The sequence below is a fragment of the Melopsittacus undulatus genome, chromosome 4, assembly GCF_012275295.1.
Source record: "Melopsittacus undulatus isolate bMelUnd1 chromosome 4, bMelUnd1.mat.Z, whole genome shotgun sequence".
Lineage (NCBI taxonomy): Eukaryota > Metazoa > Chordata > Aves > Psittaciformes > Psittaculidae > Melopsittacus > Melopsittacus undulatus.
In genome coordinates, this window is record NC_047530.1 from 22166586 (window position 1) to 22188045 (window position 21460).

General features: G+C 37.3%; 1 protein-coding gene across 1 annotated transcript in view; it reads right to left on the reverse strand.

Annotated features, from left to right (window-relative positions):
• The window catches only part of TDRD9 (tudor domain containing 9), a 96588-nt gene that overhangs the window by 10539 nt on the left and 64589 nt on the right, over positions 1-21460 (reverse strand). Inside the window, exons 13-30 of the mRNA XM_034061302.1 lie at positions 20971-21025; positions 20737-20821; positions 20000-20057; positions 19283-19387; positions 17179-17276; positions 16705-16836; positions 15870-16029; positions 15724-15787; positions 15129-15192; positions 12567-12611; positions 12066-12119; positions 11478-11594; positions 9808-9915; positions 7464-7564; positions 6537-6710; positions 5177-5288; positions 3575-3787; positions 1049-1138 (exon numbers count right to left, since the gene is read on the reverse strand). Coding sequence (XP_033917193.1) covers positions 1049-1138; positions 3575-3787; positions 5177-5288; positions 6537-6710; positions 7464-7564; positions 9808-9915; positions 11478-11594; positions 12066-12119; positions 12567-12611; positions 15129-15192; positions 15724-15787; positions 15870-16029; positions 16705-16836; positions 17179-17276; positions 19283-19387; positions 20000-20057; positions 20737-20821; positions 20971-21025 — 1835 coding nt within the window. The remainder of the gene's footprint in view (positions 1-1048; positions 1139-3574; positions 3788-5176; positions 5289-6536; positions 6711-7463; positions 7565-9807; positions 9916-11477; positions 11595-12065; positions 12120-12566; positions 12612-15128; positions 15193-15723; positions 15788-15869; positions 16030-16704; positions 16837-17178; positions 17277-19282; positions 19388-19999; positions 20058-20736; positions 20822-20970; positions 21026-21460) is intronic.

Below are 21460 nucleotides of genomic sequence, written 5' to 3' on the forward strand. Positions count from 1 at the left end.
TTCTAGTTATCTGATTTGTAAATATAACTCAAGAGAATTATTTTTCTCAAAAATGAGGTATAAAGTCCCTCACATCTATGTTACATATCACTATTTCATTATCAAAAGGGTTCTGTCTGAAAAGATCCAAGTTAAAGGCAGCAGTTCAAAGAATATCAAAGCAGCACAAAACCAGAGACTTGTAGCCTTGTGAAATTAGAGTCAGGCATCTCCTATGTATTTTTCCTGTAATTAACAGTGTAACAGAGCAGAAGCCTTGATGGAGCAAAACTACTTTGCACATTAACTGTACAGTAGACTTATGCCACAGAGACAAGGAGAGATGCTATGCTGCCACTTATCTGTAGCAGCAGCTAGGTTTAAGCAGAGAACAAAAGATTAAACTAGTTGTGAAGTTTCTCCTCTCTGGGCTGTTTTCTAGGCTGTATAAATTTCTGCCATTTGCTCAGAGGGTCTTTAGGTTAAAGCTAAGCTGATCTACTGCTCAGCCTGTTACTCCTGAGCTTTTCATATAAGCAGGTAATAGAGAAACTAGAACAGCATTCTCCTTCCAGGGAGTTCTATTTCTCAGAGAACTGACTGACAGCACAGAAACATAACCAAAAGCAAAAAGCAGCAAAAGGCAGCTATTAGAGGTATTTCCTCTTTCCTTCCACTCTCTCTGTGACTACAGATGGCAGAGAGACGCCAGTATGTTGTCTTCACAAAGAAGGGCCTAGTTCAACCATTCAGTTAAAAAAAAATACAATGTTTTTTATATCCAGTCAGGCAGCAAGTTCAGGCTTCTCTCCCACTCACCTCCCCAGCAAGTGTTAAAGCAACAATTAAATATAATGCAATTTAGTTACACAAGAATTACTGCTGTGTGCATGGTCATTTCTGGAAAACATTTATCCTATTAGTGAAGGTGATTTGTAGGTGCTCCCATTACCAAAATACGTATTACCTATTATTATTCTGAAAAGCGTTATGATTTGAAGTACACTTCTGTTTCCCAGACCAGACATGAAACTATTAAGCAGTAGCAAATAAATAGTATGACCCCTACCTGGAATGGAAGCTCTTGAAGAGAGCTTGGAATCTTTTTTAATTTCTTTAAAGGCACTTGTGATCTATTGCCATAATCCACAAAGAACACCTGGAGAAAGAATGGAGAGCATATGCAGAGATTCCACATTAGAAGTGTTACTTTCAATGGCAAGGAAACTGACAACCTTAATTACAGTACAACACATCTTATTCAAATGAAATGGAAGCAAACTCAGAGTTTGGAAAACATGCAAGAGAAGTCTTGTCAAAAATAATACACCAAATGTTACCATGTCTATTATTTGATTATTTGGCTTAAACATCCACACTGTAATTTAAGTTATCTGCTAAATCCAGAAAAGGCAAATTTCTCAAAGGCTCTCTCTCTCCACAATTAAATCTGTACAATCTTACTTCTTAACAGTGAATGATATTACCCAATAACTGCTTTTAGATAAGCAAATGCTAACATAGATCTGGTGACTTGTTTATAAACACAAAAGAGAGAGTGATGAGATTAGCACTGTTATTCACTAGTTTTTTATGACTTCAAAGAGATGCCCTTGGGTGACATGGTTTAGCGTGAAGTGTCCCTGCCCATGGCAGGGGGTTTGGAACTAGATGATCTTAAGGGTCCTTTCCAACCCTAACCATTCCATGTTCTATGATCTATGACAAGCTCTTTAGTGTTAACTCTGTAGTGGTGATGCCCACCTATGTTAAGAGATCAAGAAATTCAAAGAAGGAATGGGAGGTGCAAAGGGCAATATTGCAATTAATAAATAAATAAACAAAAATATGTCCCCAAGTGCTGAAAATAAAAGTATTGTCCTGAAAAAAGAATATCAATCTGGAGCTGTGGCACAAGTTTCCCTTACTGACATTTGAATAAAAATTCAAAATATTCTAATAAATTAGCTGATGACTGAGAACTAAGCAATATAAACACTGATACAGAAAAGATCACATTGAGTGGATCTGAGAATTCAACAGGAACGGAAAAAAACAAATGGTATGAAGGACAAGCTCATATTTGGAGTTTTTAACAATTTCTGCTATGAACTCTTTGTTATTATTTATAAATTCTAATTAGTTGGACATTACCAAGGAGACAGAATTGAGTGTAAGATGACAAGAGGGAGCCCATACAAAAAAAGCTATGGAAAGGCATATGTGGCATGTACCATATGAAATATTTTTTGAATGCAGAGGAGAAACTCTTGAGTTCGAAAAGGAATACTAGCATCACTGTATAAATAAAGGCAGAACTATATGTACAGGAGCATGCATAATTCTGCTGCAGAAAACTGAGGTCAAAAGAAAAATGAGGAGTGAGAAGAAGACCAGGTGAAAAAAAAAAGTCAACATAGTATGTGAGAAGAGTGCAACTTGCTTCAATTAGCAAAACAAAGTCCAAGAAGAAAAAAACAGATAGGTAACTGGAGGGGAAAGAGGAGTTAAAAAAGAAAACCTGTGTAAACCAGGGGGAGTAACACTGGCAGAACAACAACCTTAGACAATGTGGCCATGAATGACTGAAAACCAGCAATACACTGAGGTCAAGAAACTTCTAGATGAATCTCAATATATTTATAAAGAGGAAGTGATGGGGCTGCTGCCAGCAATGTAGTACTGGACTCTGACATATGCATTCCTCACTATGTTTTCAAAGTCACTGGAGGTTTTAGTCTTTATTTTGGTTTGTTCCATTTCAGCACAAGAGATACCTCAACTGTATCAACAACAGCCTCTCAATTTAAAACTAAAATATTACTGTGCTCTTGAAAAACCCTAATTCACCCATTCTGACATCATTCTGTTACAATTTTACTTTAGCTCTACAGATTTCTTTACTGGAATAGTTATAACCATAGAATCATAGAATAGTTAGGGTTGGAAAGGACCTCAAGATCATCTAGTTCCAACCCCTCTGGCATGGGCAGGGACACCTCACACTAAATCATGCCACCCAAGGCTCTGTCCAACCTGGACTTGAACACCGCCAAGAATGGAGCATTCACAGCTTCCTTGAGCAACTCACTCCAGTGCCTCACCACCCTTATAGTAAAGAACTTCTTCCTTATATCCAAACTAAACTTCCCCTGTTTAAGTTTTAAGCCATTACCGGTTGTCCTATCACTATAGTCCCTAATGAGAAGTCCCCTCCAGCATCCTTATAACCCCCTTCAGATACTGGAAGGCTGCTATGAGGTCTCCACGCAGCCTTCTCTTTTCCAGGCTGAAGAGCCCCAACTTTCTCAGACTATCTTCATATGGGAGGTGCTCCAGTCCCTGATAATCCTCATTGCCTTCCTCTGGACTTGTTGCTCATTACTGGTCTCCAGCTGGACATTGAGCCATTGACCACAACTCTCCGTGTGTGGCCATCCTGCCAGTTCTTTACCCACTGAGTGGTCCATCTATCAAACTGATGTCTCTCCAATTTCATCAGGAACATTTTTCTTGCTTAAAAAAAAGAAAGCGTAACCACAAGGATTGCTAACCCAACTACATGCTACCAATTTAATATAACGTATTACTATACCTCAGCAAAATCTCCACAAACACACAGAATACGAGCTCTAAAATATCCTCCGTCTTCCAGACGAGGGAATGGTGCCAGACAAACCATGTCTGGATGTGGAGACACTGGCAAATCCATCAGATTCTGGTAGTTAATTTCAGCAGTTAGAGCCTGAAGTACAGTTCTATTTTTTTCATCTGTCCTGTAACCCCAAAAGTGTCCAACTTCTATTATCTGAAAGTACAAAAAATAGACAATAAAAGATTTCATATCGTTATTCTACATCAAATACAAAACACATCTGAGCAAAATACTTGAAAGCACTCATACTCCTGACATGCACATAGAACAGTTCTCATATTGCAATAATAGTGAAGCATTTCTCTCATAATTAGATGTTCTTTTAAAATGTTTTAATTGATGTGCAATACACTTTCCCTCTAAGTACACCCCAATATAAACATTACTAAAATACAGAAAATTTAGAAAAGATTGCTTCTATTTTTCTACATAAAATTAACACACAGAATACAATGTATACAGTTGACCAGCCAGATACATAGACATATGGTGCGCTTCTCTTATTAGTGAAAGAATACCAGTTAGCTGCAACTATTAGCAAATCAGTATTGTTATTGTTATGATCAGCTATCCCTTAGGAGACTGAAAAGAACACATCACTATTGAAATAAAACTGAATGAGCCAGCTTTACAAACGTCTTACTGAACTCCTATACCATTTCTGATATTCTAACGAATACTTGCAATAAAGAAGAATCTTTATTTTCAATACACATGACCATTAAAGCTGATGTATTAAACACAAGTAACACAAATAGCTGAATGGTTGGAATATGTCTGACCAAACCGCAGACATTTTTGATCCAACATTTACGTGAATAAAATGAGGAAAGTGCTCTTTTCCGCACTTGCAAACCATGCCACTAGTATCAAGAGCTATTTTAATACTTCAGCCTGTAATTTCAGTGGTTTGGATTGCTTTTATCATTGTTTTTATTTCAGCAGCATATATACTGCTTGTATTACTCTATTTGTTGGGAAGATAGTTAACACAAGATGTAAAATTTCACAGCTTCAGAATCCAGACATATTATATATGCACACAATTTTCCCCTACACACTATCTTTTTTTGCCTGCAACATTTTTCCCAAATAAGCATGTGGTACCATTAACTCATCTCAGTTCTCACATCTGCAGTTTCTCATTAAAACTGCCAGTTAATAACAACCAGGTAAATGGCCCAAATACCTACTGATTCTCTTTTCTACAATGTAAACAAATATTTCCCCCTTCCCATTAATTTTCTTTACATTTATGCCTACTTCCAGCTAACATTTACTGCCAGTAAATCTCACAAATTTTGTCAAGTGCAAGTAAATTCCAATGTTTGAAATTTATGTGTGACATATGAGTACTGTTTAACAAAGAACTACTGAAAACCAGACCAAGAATATTCCCCATGTGTCTTAAGGATACCTTTATGCTAAAAACAGTATTAGCTCCCATTCTTTTCATTAAAGATTATCAGATATTAATCTCCTCAAAGTTAACTAGGTAATGATTACTAGATATTCCTTACTTCAGATGTAGAACATTCCTACCTCTGTTATACTGATGGCCAGAAGATGACTTGGGATCATCTTTAGCTGTTGTAAAGCACCAAATGAAACTTCCATAGGCTCCACACTCTGCTTTTGACAATCCACATTTACTCTAAAAAGTTAATGGAATAATGATGTTAAATACTTCACAAGCAAAACCTCAAGAGTCCTATTCTTTTGCTTTCATTTACTTCCCAAGGTGTCCCTAGGGCACATGGATGTACGTAATAACTTTTAGTCAGTAATATACGAATTCTATTAGAATGCAAAATGACCATGCAGAACCAAAATATTACAGAGTAACTGAATGCCATTATAATAAAGGAAGGGAAGATACATACCAAGACACAACTGTGTCATCAATTTGTAAGAAATTAAAAGAATTAAGGTTAAATAGTGAGGCATTTTGCTATGGCATGCCTCCTAAGCTTATTTTTTAAAAAAACAGAGTACACTACAGCACAAAGATAAATTCATAAATGTTTTTTAATATATCAGATTCCTTTTACTTGACAAAAGTTAAGAACTCTAAAACTAGTCTTTTAGTGTAGAAGACTTCACAAGTCCCTCGAGAATTAATTTCCACAAAGATTTTAAGTGCTGTTTTGGGCACAGTCAAACTGCTAAAATATTTTATTAAACACTAAATACAGTCAACTGCAGCTGAAGTATTCACCTGCACTTTTAACATTTCTGGTTCATTCCAGCCTTCCTATTTTAGTTAGATTTCTTGAAAATACTAAAATGCCTCCAGGCCAAGCAGAAGATCAGCAAATTAGCATTTTAAGAAGTGGCTTGTATGACCTGAAGCTCAGAATCACAGACAGCATATAGCAACAATGAAACCCACATACCAAATTGTTTAATAAAAGCAGGTGTGGGCCAGAAAGACTCACTACACTGCATTCCTCATTAGTATTTTCTATTATGCCTCCCCACCTTATGCTGTTACACTTCTCCCCAGTTTCTGTTGTTATACTCCTCCCCCCTCACTTTTATGTCACTAAATGCCACTCCTTATTTGCTTTGGTTCTAACAATCCCCACATCGTCAATAGCATGAAGAAAAATTATTGCGTACATCCATCTTTCTATATGCCAAGGGCAAATGCACTAAAAACTTTAAACCAAACAAAGATAGCCTATACTTGGTGTTCTCTTCAACAGTGAACCCCATTTAACTATAAAGAAACAATGATGTTATTTCTAGTCCTGCAAAAACATGCTGCTTATGCAAAGTTTACACACCTGCTTTTTGAACCTGTCCTCCTTGGTGACACTTCCATGGAAATCCCCACTTATCCCAGCAAACCTCATTTCAACACAAAGAAACATGGTTTTCCCACATGCTATACAATTACCTTAGAGATTCCACACTCACAGCTGTCACTCCTTGCAATTGCTTTTCAATATCATTTCGATGATAAGCATTCAGTGAAAGAGGAATTTTCAGCTGTGACATCTTGATTGACAGATATACTGCAGGAAGAATCTTAAAGCCCTCCATTGGGTTACGGGAGAACTCCACAAAAGCCCTATTCAAAAAAACCCAAGCCACAACAAAACAAAAACCCCACTGAGTAAAATTGCAATTAATACTTGATGAGGAATCAAAACACAACAAAAATCACAGAAAAGCTGTCATTTACTCTCCCTGTCTTTATCTCAGCAGGTCAGCAAACAGGAAAAAGTAGGTTCTTCAAAATCTTTGCCTATTGCTCTTATGAACCTTAATACTCTACTTATCATGATGGTTATAAGAAAATCTTTCTAACAGTCTCACAAGCCCATACCAAATTTACTGAGCATATTTAACAGAAATAGAAAGGATGTGGAAATTTATGTAAAGAAAGATTGGAAAAGGCCTAAGGAGGATTACATGACTTCAGTTTTGAACAGTCATAGTCCAAAGTTAGTCAGATGATTAGCTAAAAGAGCCAGTTGCATGCATTTGTGCAAAGCCATCTGACTGTACAAACAAGCTAAATTCAGTATGCAAGTTAGAAATATAGACAGAGCAGCTGCAGTTAAGATCCACTCTTAGACCACAGAAGAGACAAACTAGAAGAGTCTCTAAATCAGCTAGTTTACCTAATGTTATTCCAATTAATCTATCTCAAACTTCAAACCCACCTTACTGTAGCCAATGCATTAAAAATAAACTACTGATTCTTAAGAGAGAAAAATAAACTCCTATTGTCAGAGCACCATTGAAAAAAAAAAGTGATCACTAGATTCATAACTGAGAATATGAGAAAGGAGGGATACTTAAAGTATTTTATACTTACTTTGATCCATCATAGGCAATAGATTTTATCTGCCCACACTGTCTAAACAATGACTGCAACTGTTTATGGTATAGATATCCATAGGGAGGAATGTTTCTCAGCTGTTAAGAAAAAGCAATTAAATTTGGATACATTCATATATTTTAAAGCACTTTCACCTAAATAATTAGCTTTAGCCTTCACTTAAGCTGTGATAGTGATGTACAATCTAAGTCCCAAAATCAAAAAATACTATATACTACATTAGGTTTTGAAGATCTCAACGGAAAATAATGGAGTTTTGCTGCTAAAGCTGCCCTAACTGCCAGTGGATGAATGTTTTAACTATAAATGAAGCAGCTTCATGTGTAGTTCCTTTTATTTCTTTGATAAGTTTTCCTAGAAGCTGCCTAGTACCCCACTTTCTGCTTGTAACAGAAAAGCAATGGAATGCTATGCTCCCTTGTCCACCACTGGGAACTACAACCTAGGCATAGCCTGAGCAGAGCCTGGGAAACAGGAGGAACTACAGCCCTGCATGTCCTGACATAAGTACCCCATACTGAATTACTGATGTGGGGTAGAACAGCTCATCCAACTGGAGAGCACTTAAGGATGGTTAGATGCTTCTTAGAGATGACAGTCAAAGAGCAACCTCCTGGTCTTCCCTATGTGGAGGAGTAGCTCAAATGTAAGATGGTCTTATATAGAGCAGATAATGGAACACCCCAAGCCTTGTGGGTCAGGGTAAGAGAAGAGGTCAGTAAGGGTAACGCTGAGGTAGGAATTTGTAGCAGTCATCAGTCAGGATGAAGCAGATAATCTTTAGACAACACGCACAGGTCTCCAGATCATGGACCTTGCATCTTAAGAGGGAGAGAGTAAGCACCCTGATAACCTGCTAGAAGGGCAGGACACAAGCTCCTAGATTTCTGAAGGGTATAGCTTCTTAAAAGAGGTCATGAGCCAAACAGGGCTCTTCTGGATCTGCTGGTGGTGAACAATGCAGAATTTGTTACAGAAGTCATCAGCAATAGCAGCTTGGGCCATAGCACCCAGGAAAGAAGGGAGCTCAAGATCTGCAGAATGAGGAAGGCAAGTAAGAGAATCCACATCCTGAAGTCTAGGACAGTACAGTTTGGTTTATTCAGGGAACTGGTAGGTGAGAACCCATGGGAAGTTGCAAAATCCCCATCCTCAGAGCTTCTTCCAGAAGTGGATGAAGGCCTAAGCAACATGGTCTGAACTCACTGTTGATTCTGCTTTGACCATATCACTAGATAGCTAGCTGGCTTCATGAGGTCTCTTCCAAACTGAATTATTAAAAGATTCTGCTGTTCTTGGATTTTAACCCTAAAGCAAGTACATAGTGATGAAGTTACTCTAGTTGCAACACCTTTTCAAAGGCATTCTGTTAAGAGTAACATTCCAGTTAAATATATTGGATTGTGTAGTGTTAAGTATACTGAATTCTATAGGTGGTATATAGTTAAGTATAATGGATTACAACTTTAACACGTATTACCAAGACAACAAGACAGTTGTGCATTTTACAAATTCCATGAGCTAAACTAACTTGGAAACTAACTCTACAAATCAACAGAAAAGCTTTCTCCTACTTTAACACCTGTCTTGCTCAGGAGGCAGAGAGCCAACATAAGTGCATGAGCAGTTAAGAGCAAACAAAAGCTGTAGTTTCACGTTATTAATATAGTATACTGTAGCCAGATATCCATTTCTCTATCTTCTTCTTACTCAGTCATCTCTCACAGGAAATTTTGCTTTAATACAGAATCACAGAACACCTAACTAGCAAGTTCAAGATTCTGGACTTTGAATTATTTTCCAGGGACTATAGAACTGTCTGTTCTTCTCTCTCATTGTTACCATCTTAGAATGGATACTTTTTGGAAAAATCTACATGTGCCTTTAAGTTAGAGTACTAAGATCAGTTGCTGGCCAAAAACACAGTCTAGGTCAAACTGCAGAAACAAACAATCTCAAGGAAAGATGATTTAAAGAGAATAGAATAGGAGGAATAATTGCCTTTTATGTCTTTAGAACACATTATGACGAGCATCATATGGCTACAAGAAGAATCTCTCAAACTGAGAGCTTGAGGAACTTGCAGCACTTGTGCCCAAGATCATTTACACTGATGAAGACACAGCAGCTACTTTTTCCATCTTCAAGATTATCTCCTCCTATCAACTGCTTGTTAAAGAGTTATGTGCATTAAAAGTAAATACCTCCTTACATCTAACATTTTAATCTTGACCAATGTTGCTATGGCAAAACTGATCTTGTCTTCATTCCACAAGACTGAATATATTTACTACTTAGGTCATTCATGTTCTTAACGTACCATTACAGTCGTTCTTGGATCTCTGCCAGCAAGGTCTCTCGCAGCACTTTCTTCATTACATTTTCCAAAAGTAAAGTAGTTTGGATAGAAAGCACCAGCCATCACAACCTGACATCAAGATAATATTTTTGAAAATGCAGCAGATTACATTCAGTTTCTTGAAAAGAGGTAAGTAACAACATAAAGAGATACCAGCAGATCTTTATATGATTTTTTTTTCTGCCTCTTTCCAGGAATTACTATAATTGCAGACTAAACATTAATTCATGCAAATCCTTAAAACCATACTTTTAATGAAAAGAGTTCAAGTTCTGCAACAATCTTGCATAATGTTAATATCTTTGTATGCAAGCTTGCTCTATGAAAACTGTAATTGTTAGCCCTGATTTGAAGAAGAGCCTCAATTTTAAATAAATTCATGAAAAATCAGCCACATGAAGATGGTTCAGTTTTCATGATACATCTTAGAATACTTAACAATTCACCTCTGAAAAGTTCACTGATATCCTGGTTTGAGCAGTAGCAGTCATTTTTCTCCTTCTTGGTAGCTGGTGCAGTGCTGTGTTTTGACTTTTGGGCTGAGAATGGTTGCTGATAGCAAGTATGTTTTGAGTTACTGCTCAAATGTTTGGTTTGTCCAAGGCCTTTTCTGAGCTCATGCTCTGCCAGGGAGGAGGGGAGGCCAGGAGGAAGCAGAGACAGGACACCTGACGCAGGCTAGCCAAAGAGGTATTCCATACCATAGCACGTCATACCCAGGATGTAACCGGGAGAGACCCAGGAGGGCTGGAGCTCTGGGGGGATGTAGGAGGTATCGGTCGGTGCTCGGTAGGGCAGGGTGGGGTGAGTTATGGGTCGGTGGCTGGTAAGGTGTTGTATTCTCTTCACTTGTTATTTGCTTTATCATTATTGTTTGTAGTAGTAGTAGCAGTAGTGATTTGTGTTATACCTTAGCTATTAAACTGTGTTTATCTCAACCCGTGGGGGCTACATTCTTTGGATTCTCCTTCCTAACTCTCCGGGAGTTGGCAGAGCGAGGGGGGGAGTGAGTGAACGAGCTGTATGTGGACTTGGTTTAAACCACGACAACTGATTATACAGTTAAACCAATTGTCACTGAAATGATAAATAGGTCTGAAAATAAAGTCCCTATTAATCAGCCCAAATGAGACAAGAAATGTAATTGGAAATTTGACAAAATTACAATAGCTGAAAGACATCAAATCCCTCCCCTTCTCCCCCCACTAACCAAGCCAGTGGTGGTCCAAACAGGGCACTCAGACCAAGTGAAAATGTAATTTTCAGATCTGATAGTTCTTAGATTTCCCACACAAAACATCCTTCTTTAGAGTCTTTTTATGACTTCAACAAATATTAGCCTAAATAAGCAGTTTAATTCATCTCAGTATGACTTGGTTTTATTTTGATGAACTGTCAAAAGTGAAGGGACAGCCAGAGTTCCAATTCAGCACGAATTCTAAACCTGTGAAAGTAATACTGGTTGTCCTCCTAGGTTGTCAAAAGAAGTACTTTCTTACCTGCAATAGCAAAATCTACAGAGATTTTTGAAACATCAGTGTAACACAAGTTCATCAGTACTACCACATAAAAATCCAGTTACAGATTTTGTAAATAATATGCTCTCCCCTGAACAGCCAATAAAGCATTACCTGCAAAATGAAGCGTTGTTTGTATAAACATTCCTGATCCACAGCAGATGGTGCAGGATTAACATGCATGTTAAAGGCACTGACTCGCTCTTTCAAGTTGTGAAATAACCGTGCCACCTAAAATTTGAACACTAAGTTACATATTAACATATCAAAAAACATCCACAAATTAAAATAAAATCTGTTAGTAAATGTCTAAACTGGTCAAACTTCCTTTCCTTTCTAGGTGACTAATACGCATTTTACCTAATATACTGCTTAGCATCTCTACTTTAGACAGTAATTTCAGAACTGTGACTCAGTTTTCTTTACATTTCATTATTTAAAGTTGAATTTCGTAGACACAGAGTATATTAAACATATATGATATAGAACAAAGTTAGAAAAAGAACCGAAATCCTTTTACAAGATTATACACCGATTCTATGTTGAAATCCTTTTGGGTTCGTATCTTAGGAGGTAAAACAAATGCTAAGAACAGCCTGGACTTCTAAACTCAACTATATTTGTGACCACACATGTTTCATCCTCCATTTAGCAGGTAAGAATGACTTAGCAGATAAGAATGACTTATCTATTTCATCTCACCTCCCGGATCTTCTTGATATGAATATAATTTGATTGACCCCACTCAAGCTCTTTCTAGAAAAGAAAGTGAAAAATGCAAATGTAAAAATTGTTAGAAATTTGTTTCTTCTACTGTTAGTAAGCTTTCCCCCATATTCTTCTGTGTAGTCACAAACAATAGCTATATATAGCAATGGAAGAATTTGATTTCATTTCACAACTTTCTTTTATCCATATCAATTAAGCATTATGAAACCTATGAAAATATACTTACATATTTTACTAATAAACTACACTTTGGGTGCCATCATTACAGCTGTGGGTAATCTAAATTTTTCACATAAACCCTCAAGTCCAACTCCTCTATGTTGCTACTACAGAGTCTACTTCAAGACGGACACTTCTTCCAAAGAAACAGAACTTCTCTGGAGATATAATGTTATCACTTATTTTTTGGCCATTGTGGATACTCATTATAACCCAGTCACTAACCTTCAATAGAAAACAAGAAGTTTAACTAACCTTGGGATGCCTCAGCTCCCCTTTTTGACTGCATGCTTGCCATGCCTGGAAAAGAAATGGTATAGTATTCAGGCATAAACTTCAGTGCTTTAGTAATAAGTATTACAAATATTAACATGACATTCAAAACTATGAAGGTTTTTCTGTACCTATACTAAAGAGAATTTTTTTGACACCAATTTAAAAAACAGAGATTAACACAGATTTAAAAACCAGCTGGCCCTTGGGCTAACACAGATTACAAATATTTATGCATAGGAGTATAAAGAAAGCTGAATCACAGTGATTCAGGTTGGAGGAGACTTTTTCAGATAAATTGTTGAAACACCCCACAGAGCACGGGCAGCTTAAATCAGGTTTTTGAGGATCTCGTCTATAAAACCCTGAGTAACCTTGACTGACCTCATGGCTAAATCTGCTCTGAGCAAAAGACTGGACTGCAGACCTGCTAAGGTCCTTTCCAACCTTAATTATTTAATTAATTTAGTCTAATATGATGCTTGCCTGGTTGGTTCCTAAGCAGATATAAATACTTCTCACTCTTACGAATAATCTTACTCTGTTTTTTGAGGGTGGGTGAGAACTCTGCATCTTCCTTTGCTCATATGTGAGTGCACAAAGTAGCATGGCTGCAAAATGTAATCTTAACAATGCATTACTGCAGGGCTGAAAGTGTGATAGGACTATAAGTGTACCACATCATGCTAAAGAACAAGAATTGCTATAGGAGGACAACTGTTCTGCCTTCAAGTTAGCTTAGAGGTTATGGCATACAGTGCCGCACCCACAGACTAAAAAGGAGTTTAAGCACTATTGTATGAACTATAATTACATATGCTGCTTCAAACTTGCCATCAGTTCCTGCAACTAAATTAGAAATACAGCATATTTGTCACTGGGTTTCTTGACCTAGCTTAGAGATTCTGGATCAAGACACATGCCAAAATCAGACCAAGCATGTTACATTCCAAGTCTTTACAGGAGTAAGCTCTGATTTGATATGGAAGAAGCACAGGAGTAACTCAGTAACACAGCAACATGAACCAGCCTATTCACCTTATTTTCTTAGAGGAGATGGACTGAGCATTAAAGCACATCCAAATATGCATAAGCAGAACAAACTGGATGCTTTGATTTGATACTGTAACAAGGCAGGCTACTTCCAGAACTCTCCTCCTTACTTTGGGAGAAAAGTGAACTGTCTGATTTAGATACAGTTCTGACGCAGATGCTTCCCAGGAAACAGGGCTTGAAGAAAAATGAATGTGCTCAGAGTATCACTGAAAATAATTTCATTATTAGGCAGCAAATCTATGAGAGATGCCTGCAGAATCCATTTCTCCTAGTTTGATAGCAAGCCACCTCCAGCTTGCTGTGGACACCATCAGCATAGGTGAGCAAATAGAATTCATTTGCTGACCTTTACTGAGGCTATCTGGTGTCCTGATTTTAAATAATGCTTTTGACATCCACCGCTTCCATACCCAAGCCTTGTGTCAGAAAAATAAACTCCACTTATTTGACATTAGTTTTTCTTTTAAAAACTCTATTTAAAATCCTATCTCTTAAATGAGGCTGATTAGCCTTTACTTCCCCAGATTCTCCTCTTTCTACTGCTAAAGCTTTCAAACTTTTTATATTCACTAAAACCTTTTGCAAGCAAGGGCTCAAAAAATACGTGCTAATGATTCACAGAACTTCAGTTTACTCGGGAAGAAATCTAATCTGAACTGTGAAGTTTGAAAACATTATTTCCCTGTTCTTTTGTTACATTCAGCCATTCAAAAGAAAGCTTTCACATCACTTACACAAACACCACACAGGAAACCTCTGTTTGAATGTTTGTGCTTATTTCCTATGACACCATACTGGTTTATAGAAATACCACCTTCAGATTAACAGGACACAAGGGAAATACAGCATACAAGAGGATAAGGTGAATTCAGAAAAGATGATGCTGAAACCTCAGGATCAACACGTATGTGTGGCATAGGTGCCCATGTCTGTGCTACATAAAATTATAACACCAGAGTACAGGAAAATAAGTCAGCTTTCACTGAAGTTAGAAAAGGCTAACATAAAATGGAATAAATTAAACCTGCAGCTGAAGATTTTGGAGTGTCCAAAAGATTACAGAAACATCAGACCATGCATAATGTAAAACACTGGATTCTGAACAGTAAGCTCCTCTGTCAGAAGTCTTTCCCTTGCTCTGCCAGCTCCGCTAGTACATGCAGAGATTGATCTCTGTCCATGCTATTAGCCTATGAAGCAGCCAAGCGTACAGGAAAATCCCATTTGGACAGAATAAAATAATACAAAGTCAAAGCTACGAAGCCTGGAGAAAGAACACTAAACTCATTGTGTACTAGAATTTACCAGTCCAAACTCTCCTTAGCTAAAAGGGAGCTACCAATATCATCATGTCTCTGGCATTTTATTTTTAGTTCTTATAAGTGATAAATCAGAACTGTTATATAGTATGATACAGCCTTCAAAAAGTATCACTAAGTATCTAGGAGTAATGTGAATTTTTTAACAACTTTAAGAAAAAAGACTTACCTTAAATGCATTCACAATTGCGATGCAGTCACTCTTACTATTGTCAGCAAAAAACAGTTTGTTCCTGGCAATACAAACAAAAAGAATCATCGACAGTGTTTTGTTTTTAAATACTGAATATGTCTGATATATAGCTCAGGATGCTAAAACTAGTAACAACTGCTAGGACTTCAATAAACAGGGTCACACATTTACTGTAATTATTTGTCCTTATTCGCATCTCCTTTATGAAAGTAAACTCTGTAGGCAGGACAATTTAAAAATAAAGAAGAAAAAAAAAAGAGAGAAGAAAGAAAATCCTTGTTATTTAACCCCTCTCTCCATTTTAATAGACACTGTCATATACTCACATCAGAAAGACAAAGCTCAAAAATTGTTACTTGTAATCAGAAAAGAATAAGTTACCTCTGTCATAATAATTAGTTCACATACAAATAGATTTCAGTATCTCAGCTGCCTGGGAAAGCTTCTTTTTACACTGCTGGCACTTTTGACAGAAAATTAGACTCATGACATGAAAAACTGTATTTAATGTTCAACTCTAGCTTCTGCCCCCAGATGTAGGCTGGAAATTGTAAAGCATCTAAGGTAATACCTGTATCCGTCAACTTGCTGTTGTAAAGGTGATGTAAAAAAGTTCCGCAAAGACAGTGCTGCAGCTACAACAAAACCAAATCAAAATGAAAACCTGCAAATCACTTGCTTTTAGAGAATGTTTTCACATGTTCTTCTTTCAGTTACCTATAATAATGCATTCTTCTAAGCACCCGAAGGCATGCCCAAGGACTATCAGCTTTCCAAGATGCAGATCCACTGGCAATTGTGCCAATACCTTTCCTAAGAAAGTCAGCTCACCATCATGTGGGTCTTCTGTTTCCACACAATTCGTAAGTGCTCCCAGCTAGAGAAATTAACATTTATTCACTTGTAAAAGCTAACAAAGCAAATCTAAGACCAGTTTGTAAGAAAAGACAAGAAGCAAGCAACATCAATCAGTATCAAAACTGTAATTAAGTTGAAGATCTTAATTTTAAAAGCCTAACATTTTTAAACCAAAGTTTCTACTACAGATACTGGATATAAAAGCAAGCTACAAATGTAACTTCTCATGCATTCAGAAAAGAAAAAGTTCAGTGAATGTTCTACTGCATAACAACTTTGTAATTGAAACAGAAAACCATCAGCTCACACGGAAGTCAGGCACAGGCCAGAAGAGTATCTTCAGGCTGACTCCTATACATCATAAGGTGTAAGAGTACAATTTTGCTACTTCATTAATAAACAATTTCACTTACAGAGTACAAGTTTTCTTTTTTCCTATTTTTTCTTACCACAGATGCTAATTCACAAACAGCAACATTACTCTCTGGTGAAATTATAATCCTGTTTCAATGAACTAACTGGAGAAATAATGCTGAAAAGTACAGTAAACAAAGTCAAATGTGAGAAAAGATTCCTTAGACACAGCTCTTATTTCAGGTTACAATTAAGTCTACTACTACCTCACATACCAAGAAAAAACTTCTACAGTACACTTTTATTACCTCAATTTTAACAAAATTAAAAGAATGCCTACCTCTTTCAGATGAAGTACGGTACGTTCAATGTCACCTACACTGGGCGGAGAAAGAGCTGTTGCCAGCAAGGCTTTTGGTCCCCCCATATCAAGCTTTTTTATTTTTAAGACTGTAGTTCCCAAAGGACAACGCTGAAGGAGAGACAATTTTATTGTTACTTTCCCCCCCACACGAAGTGTGATGAAGTGTCTTCTATGAAAAATAACTTCAAGTTCACAATTTAGTAACAAAAAAAAAAAATATTTAAATTTTGTGTTACTAAGGATATTTTACCTTTGAACAGATTACTTATTCTAATCCACAGCCATTTTACTGCTGTAAGGTATCTCCTTCTACAAAGGAAGCTATGTGGAATGGCCTTTGTCAATTATCAACCTTAAAAAAAAACCAACAACAAAACAAAAACAACCAAAAACCCCCACTCACACAAAAAAGCCATTAAAAAATATCTTGATGTTTCCCATAAGTCTTACCAGTATCTCAGGTACTGGCTGCTCTGGAATGGAGTCTGTCCAGAAGTTCTTGTATACAAGCCTATAACAATACCCTTTGGAAACACGTCCAGCACGACCTTCACACAAAAGAACAAATCACCCATTTGTAAACTGCCTGACTTTCAGGCTGTTCAAAACCCATCCAGCTACAAGCCTTCTGGGCAGCTGAGCAGCATGCAACAGCTGACACTGCAAGCTGATCAGTATTTTGCTCTCTTGCAGCAGACAGCCCCAGTGGAGACATTTTCTTTACCTTTTCCCATGTAACGATAAGATAATTTTGTTTTCACAGAAGCAGTAACTAATGAAAGAGTTAAAGTACTTCACTCAAATATCTCTTTCACATAACTGCCCTCAAATCAGTATCTGTCTTTCTCAACTGAAAAAGCATGACAAATCCTGCACTAAAATATACTTCCTCAAAACCCTGAATAGGCAAGTTCTTACATCTAAATTTAATATAGATAAATATGCCAATGCAATCTTCAGCATATCCCTAAACCAAAGCCAACACCAGTGCTCCATGATGGACCTGCTGCTGGCCAAAGCCAAGCCCATTAGTAATGGTGGTAGCACCTCTGGGATAACAACAGAGTTAAGGGGAAAAAACACTGTTGTGCTGATGAAGAGAGTGATATGGCAGAGAAACAATTCTGCACATACCAAGGCCAGTGAGGAAGGAAGGGAGGAGATGCTCTAGGCACCAGAATAGAGCCTCCCCTGCAGGCCATGGTGCAGACCATGGTGGGGCAGGCTGTCCCCCTGCAGCCCATGATGGTCCATGGTGGAACAGATATCCACCTGCAGCCTATGGAAGACCCTCACACCAGAGCAGATGGATACTCAAAGCAAGCTGTGACCTCATGGAAGCCTGTGCTGGAGCAGGCTCCTGCAGGACCTGTGTCACTGTAGAGAGAGGAGTCCATGCTACAGCAGGCTTGCTTCAGGACTGGTGACCCCACAGGGGACCCACACTGGAGTAATCTGTTCCTGAAGGATTGTACCCCATGGGAGGGACCCCACTCTGGAGCAGTTCATGAAGAACTGCAGCCTGTGGGAAGGGTCCACATTGGAGATATTCATGGAGAACCTTATCCTGTGAGAGGGACCCCATAACAGAGCAGGGGAAGTGCATGTGTGTGAGAACTCCTCCCCCTGAGGAGAAAGGAGCAGCAGAGAAACATGATGAACTGACTGAAACCCCCATTCCCAGTTCCCCTGTGCTGCTGTGAGGAAGGAGACAGAGAAATCAGGAGTGAAACTGAGCCTGGGAAGAAGGGAGGAGTGTGGGGGAAGAGGCTTTAAGATTTGTTTTTATTTTCCATTACGTTACTTTGATTTGTTCAGTAATAAATGAAATTAACTTCTCCAAGTCTATTTTGCCCATGATCATAATTGCTGTGTAATCTCCCTGCCCTTAGCAACCCATGAGCTTTTTGTTACACTTTCCCCTGTCCAGTTGAGGAGGGGAAGTGACAGAGAAGCTTTGGTGGCACCTCATTTAAAAACATGGACATTTTTAAGCCTAAAGATACCACCATTATTAATTTATTTAGTACTCCTTTCAAATTAAAAGACTTTTATATTTAGGAGTACTGTCTTACTAGAAGAGACGATATGAAATCTTATTTAACCTTATGCCACAAACACTGGTCTGCACACTGCTGTGGTTATTTCAACCAATTTAAAAGTGATAAAGACATGAAGTTTCTTTTATTGCTGAAACTCAATTAGTTAGTAAATACCTAGCAGTACTTATCTCCCCCTTTTAAGAAAATGGACCATGATAGAAATACTATTACATAACAGAGAATCCTCATAAATTCTCAGGTCCATAAATTTTTGTATTTTTCAATAAAACAAAAAAATCCTATGGAAAAAATACTTGAACAAAATAAAATATTCACGCACAATTGTTTGATCACATTATCTTACCTGACATGGTAAGGAATTATGTTTCTGTATAAATTACTCAAGGCAAAAATAATCCATGCTTTCACTATTAATAAAATGAAAAGCAACATAGAATTCTCCATGAAGGTTAGCTTTTAAAATTCCTTTCCATTACCTACTTCCCTCTTACCTTTTCTTTGATTACAGTTTGATTTAGATGCCCAGCAACGTCTCAAACTCTGGTAATTAGTTTCCTCGTCACAAACCAAAGTTCTAGTTAAGCAGAAATCTATCACTGCAGTAAAGAAAAATCTAGTATAATTATGAAACAATTTATCCTCATGGCAGTGGAAAAAAACACTGGTTGATTTTGTGTTATCAGAAAAGGAAATCTTCAGTTATTTGAAAACCAGTGAAGAGAGCACTACATTTACAAAGGACCAGACCCTAACCCTAACCCAGACCCAGAACACTGAATACTGACAGAACTGCAAATAGACTTTAACATGAAGAGTTAGCGCAGATGACAACATAAAAAGGCAATCTGCTCTACAGCAGAATATCTGATGCAATTATTTCAAAAGATAGCCAGAATGTGAAGAAAAAACTTAAGGTACTTGTGACACAGGGTCTGATTCTGCTTGTTACTGCATTTACAATTACTTTTTTTTCCTCCTCAAAAAAATATTAAAACTAGCACCCCACTTGGTAGCTCTACTATTTGATCATATATTCACATTCAAACCTGTTCTCTGTTGTGAAAGAAAGAATTTAACAACTGCCCAATCTGAACTCCAACAGCAATGCTTTGTAAAATGGTAAACTGTTGTGGAGATTTAGGCTACTACAAGTAGGGAAAACACTATAAATACAGCACATACACAATTACAAGATTTAGATGACTTACCATACTTAACATCAGGAACTGTTACAGAGCTCTCAGCTATGTTTGTACACAGAACAATCTGAGTTTTGAAGCAAAAAATGAGCAATGAATGCATAAAGAAAAATTATATTAATATTTCTATATGAAAAATCCAACTTGCTATGAAGAAATACAAATGAAATGGCAATACAGTATTTCTGGTCTGTGTATTAAAAAAAAGCAATACAAAACAAGAAAACTTGTATTTTTGTATTTTCTTGTCCTAAGATCAGAGAAGTGTAATAAAGTAGTATAGCGTACATAAGGAAGAAGAATAGAAATATTTCCTTATGCTTTTGCATAACAAAGCATCAGTGAGAAAGCCAAGACATTAGCCATAATGCAGGCTACAAAGCAGGTGGAAGACCCCTGTACTGGGAGACTACTTTGCTATGCAGTACCACCAGCAGCATACTGCTACCATGCAGGTGCAAGAATCAACAAGCACAAACTTGTTTAAGGGTAAACCCAGTTTCACACAATAATTTAACAATAGCTTCCTGTTATTCCTGCACTTCTCTTCGGGTCTAAGTACCAGTTAAAGTAACAGCTTGGTAAGAAAAGCAATTAGTTTACATTTTGAAAAAAACAAAACTGCTTTGACCTCACACAGCAGTTTGAGTTGGCATAGCTAATGTTAGCTTATAGGCATTATTACTTGTTATAACACTAGCAAAAGGTTTCACACACTTAAAAAGTAATGATTCAACAATATTTACTTTTCTGTAGCACGGAACTGTAGCCAAAAGTGCATTATTTTGTTCCTCTAATGTCCCACCTGAGTGAAGTGGGTACACTTGCCACCTAAAGAAAACACATTAGTGAAATATTAACTGATGCAAGATTACAGTAATTACGCCCCTGTGCTAAATCATATTATATACTTCAACTAACACAGCTGAAGGATTCATGTTCCAGTTCAAATAAACTGGAACAAGTGTGGTCTAACTTACCTTTTGTTGAACTTACTTGAGAGACATGACTGCAGGTATCTTATTTCATACAAACCTAGGGAAAAAGTAATCACGAGTTTGTTTTCCTTTTAGTGATCACTAACAGTTCTCAAACCCAATTCTCATGTCAACTTAAATTCTTAATTGACTTCCATTACAACCTTTTCACCATATAATAAAGCAGCAGACGAGTTAAACAGTAAATTTAGTAATGAGCCACTGAAACACTGTGAGTCAATTTTTCAAGAGTCATTTTGAATTAATTTTATACTCAAAGTCAAGTAGCAGTATCAGCAATAAAGGCCATCTGCCAGTGTCTCATTATTAGCCCTCACTTTAGTTCCTTGCAACTGACAAGGCTCACCACATGTTGAATGTCTGCTTATGATAAATTCAGGTATTTCAGCCAAAACAAGCTGCTTCAATGGAGGGGGTGGGGGGAGGAGAAGTAAAGAAACTCAACAAAAAGCTATTTCTGCCTTAGCCATCT